This window comes from Pistacia vera, unplaced genomic scaffold (genome assembly GCF_008641045.1).
Source record: "Pistacia vera cultivar Batoury unplaced genomic scaffold, PisVer_v2 Contig1025, whole genome shotgun sequence".
Classification (NCBI taxonomy): Eukaryota; Viridiplantae; Streptophyta; class Magnoliopsida; order Sapindales; family Anacardiaceae; genus Pistacia; species Pistacia vera.
In genome coordinates this window covers 1-3943 of record NW_022195056.1, presented here as the reverse complement: position 1 = coordinate 3943, position 3943 = coordinate 1, and the positions used below count along the sequence as shown (strand labels likewise).

Below are 3943 nucleotides of genomic sequence, written 5' to 3'. Positions count from 1 at the left end.
GATTCTTTCCAGCAACTAATGATTTTTAGTTTAGTTTCTTAGAGACATGGAAATGAATCGAACATACAAGTCTAAAAATCAATGGTGCACAATTTTGTATTTAGTTATTATATTTTTTAATAGATTTAAGTAAAAAAAAAAAAAAAATCAAGAAAGACTTTCTAGAAAAAACTATTTCGAGTCTTCCACTCATTATGGTACGTAGTGAGCCTATGAAAAGTGATGAGTCAAGAATGTCTGCTGTGGAATCCCACTCCAATTATCCCTTCCACTAAGTCATTATAAGAAGAACCTTCATTTAATGGAGCTTCAAGTGAATAAAAATGAAAACAATGACTTTGCTGCCCAGTTTTCTTCTATTAAATTTTCTATGCATCTGTTTTGCCGCTGATCCTTTGGGGGATTATTGTAACAAAGGCACTAGCGTAAGCGGCAGTAGCCAGGCATCAGCTAATATTGATAAGTTGTTGGATGAACTGGTTTCCAAAACTTCCGTAACTGGTTACATTGCTACTTCCTATGGTGAAGACCCACAAAAAGTCTATGGCCTAGCACAATGCAGAGGAGATATCAGCAGCAAAGATTGTTCAACTTGTATCCAAGATGCAGCGAAGCAAATTCGCGAACGTTGTCCAGATGAAGCTGATGCTAGGATTTGGTATGACTATTGCTTTCTACGATATAACGAAGAGAGTTTTATTGGGAAAGTTGACACTGGTTATGGTATATTCTACTATAATGTTGAAAATGTAACAGATCCTGAAAGTTTTAACAGAGAACTAGGAGCTTTAATGGACAAGATAAGATCACAAGCTGTTTTGCCTAAGAATGAAGGGCTTGGGAAAGGCAAAACTACACTGTCATCATTTCTGACTCTTTATGCTTTGGTGCAGTGCACAAGAGACCTAGCTCCTATTAATTGTGCTCAGTGCCTGGCCATTGCTATTGGAAATTTTCCTAAGTTTTGCGACAGCAGGAAGGGATGTCGAGTTCTATATAGTAGTTGTTACGTTCGCTATGAACTCTATCCATTTTTCTTCCCTCTTGATTCAAACAATACCCACCCTGATGCTTCAATCAAGACAATAGTTTATCCATAGATATTCCAGTCCTAGTTTGCCACATCAAAACCAGTTTCTTCTGAGAAAATGATGCATGATCTTAAAGACAATTTTATTTCAATCTGTAATTTTATTTAAGTTATGTACATCAGATCAAATAAGCATAAAATGCTACAGAGCGATCTCTATTATCAATATTTACAATATGCTTTTTCTGTTTCAAATCTCAATGTGTATGTTTACATAACATTTTCTTCTCTTTCAACAACACAAGCAGTTCAGGATCAAATATCTTCGCCTTTGGAGTATACTTTGCAGGAAATCAGACTAATTGTTGGCTTTTCCCAGACTTCTAGGAAAAGGGATTGCATCTTTGACATCAATGAGGCCAGTAATGAAGAGAACCATGAGTTCAAACCCAAGACTAAATCCAGAGTGCGCTACTGTTCCATGCCTGCGTAGATCCAAATACCATTCATACTGCTCTTTTGGCAAGCCCAATTCCTCGATCCTGAAACAAGATATCAATGAACAATTTTATGGACTCGAGAATGATACAGCGTCAGAGGGACCTCAGGTTAAACTTGTTTATTAAAACTTCCGGAAAACTAAACATATTTATTCTCCTAGATTAGTTCGTATAGAATTGAATTGGCATTAGATTACCTTGTATTCAGCTTATTAAGGCGTTCCTCATTTTGGCTGCCTGTAATCAACTTTCCAACCTGCAAGCATATGCATGGCCTTTTTATAACTAACCTAGAATGTAAAATGTATTTAGTTCCTTAAACTTTTTAGAAAAATGTAGAGCTCACCTTTGGTACAACCATATCAAATGCTGCAACTGTGTTTCCATCATCATTAAGGCGTACATAAAATGGTTTAACCGCTTTGGGATAATCATATACGATTACAGGACACTTATAGATCTCATCAGCCAAATAACTGTCATTAAATTAAAAGAAAGCAAGAGTTAACAGCCACTTAACTCCTGTCATTTCAGATACTTGCATATTTATATTAAAAGCAGAACATGAATACCTTAGATGTTCGGCTGTGAGAGCCACACCCCACTCGAGTTTTGCTTCGAAAATCTTTTCTGTAACCTAGTTAATAATTAATAACAAAAGAAAAAAGGCTTTATGAGATAAAATTGCTAATGTCAACATGTTTTACCAAACTGTTCAGCTTCAGCTTTACCTTTTCCAGAGCTTTCACTGCTTCTGTGTAGGTAATCTTTTCAATGGAGGATGACATCATTGATTGCAGCCGATCAATAATGGTTTTGTCAATCCGTCTGGAGATAAATTCCGCATCTCGTTCACAGTTTTCAACAATCCATGTGCAGAGGAACTTGAAATAGTCATCCGCACAATTCATGACATCCTGGGAAATCCGCAATGTATAAATATCAACATAGAATAATTACTCTGCATGTGGGACAGTATGACCAATCTGTTAGTTGACCAAGGCCTAATGTAGATGGTTCCAAATAATCTTAGCTGGTTGTTATGCATAGTATGCAAGGACAAACTCCTAATTCAAGAATATGATTGTCATTATATTTTCCACATAAATGTTTTGGTTGATAGGCGGAAAGCACCATAAACTCGGTCAATAATACTACCATGTTATAGTATCTATCTTGAAGGCATGTACAGTCTTAATGAAACCCAAATTAGGTACATTTGCACATGACTATCCCCCTATGTTTCAGCTATGCAAAATTGAATCACTTATATGAATCTCTAGACTTTGTGAATTTATAAGCAAAATGCCGACTACAAAAAATACTAATTTAGATAGTGGTGAACTGACTTTGTAAAGGAGAACTCGTACCTCTAATTGTGAAAAAGCGATTTCAGCCTCAACCATCCACATCTCTGCCACTTGTTTAGATGACTCTTTCTTCTCTGCTCGAAACCTGGGTCCAAATGAGTAAACCTTTCCAAGGGCACACGCATAACTCTCCAAATGAAGGCGACCGGAAACAGTGAGATAGGTCTGGCGAGAGAAGAAATCTTCAGAAACGTTAATTTTATCAGTCTTAATTGAAGGCACTGGCTGCGTTTTTTCTTTTGCCTCTAGCTGTGATGCTATTTCATTTGTCTTCCTTAAATCCTGAAGAGCAGCAGCGAGTGCTTCCTTATTGCTTTCACTTCTCTTGAGTTCTTCAACTTGATTGCTTTTTTCCTTTATAGCAGCCTTTATATTGTCAAGGCTAACGCCTTCAATTTCCTTGGCGGCTTTTGGCTCCTCTTTATCTGCTTTTTCTAAAAGAGTTGTCACCTGGAACTTCTCACTAAATCCTTCAGCATCAGTGGTGGTGATAATGGGAACTTGAACATACAAAAACCCATTGTTTTGGAAGAATGTGTGAGTTGCGAAAGACAGGGAACTACGGATTCGCATAATAGATGCCACCTACATGGCGTTAAACATTCTAAGATTTAGTTTCTGGATATGCTTGTTATGTCGGAAAATTGAACATGCTAGATGTGCTTTTAGATGTGGCTGATATATCCAATCGTAATACTGTGAAGTTATATGATGAGATAAAAACATCTCAATTGTAATGAGGGATGCAAAAACAAAAAGAAACTTACAGAATAGCAATAGATGAAAAAATTACCGTAGTTGTACGAGGCCGAAAATGGGCAGAATCCCTTAGCTTATCGAGTGGTAGTCGCTTTCTCGATAAAATATACTTATCATGATCAACCGTCCCAACATGAAGAATTTTATCTACTTTGAGTTCAACAACACGATTTCCCTGAAATGAATGATCCAACACACCTTCTGCTAATATACAAGTTCCAATAGGCAGAAGTCTGCTAGGTGAAGCCAAAGTAGATTCCACCACCACCTGAAATATCGTAATT

General features: G+C 36.9%; 2 protein-coding genes across 2 annotated transcripts; one reads left to right on the top strand and one right to left on the bottom strand.

Annotated features, from left to right (window-relative positions):
• The first annotated feature begins 332 nt into the window (after positions 1 to 332).
• Positions 333 to 1100, top strand: LOC116122765 (cysteine-rich repeat secretory protein 55-like). The gene has a single exon (XM_031408579.1). It carries the CDS (start codon positions 333 to 335, stop codon positions 1098 to 1100), a length of 768 nt encoding a protein of 255 aa, XP_031264439.1.
• Positions 1101 to 1163: 63 nt separating this feature from the next.
• LOC116122942 (asparagine--tRNA ligase, cytoplasmic 2-like) lies at positions 1164 to 3933 on the bottom strand (the record flags this gene model as incomplete). Its single annotated transcript, XM_031408749.1, has 7 exons — positions 1164 to 1572; positions 1728 to 1786; positions 1877 to 2006; positions 2103 to 2167; positions 2262 to 2447; positions 2901 to 3485; positions 3694 to 3933. Coding segments are annotated over 7 exons (1449 nt in total), but the record flags the coding sequence as incomplete, so codon positions are not given.
• Between the last annotated feature and the right edge of the window lie 10 nt (positions 3934 to 3943).

Bases quoted from the DNA above. Each gene is read 5' to 3' on its own strand.
- LOC116122765 (XM_031408579.1), top strand. From the start codon at position 333: ATGACTTTGCTGCCCAGTTTTCTTCTATTAAATTTTCTATGCATCTGT.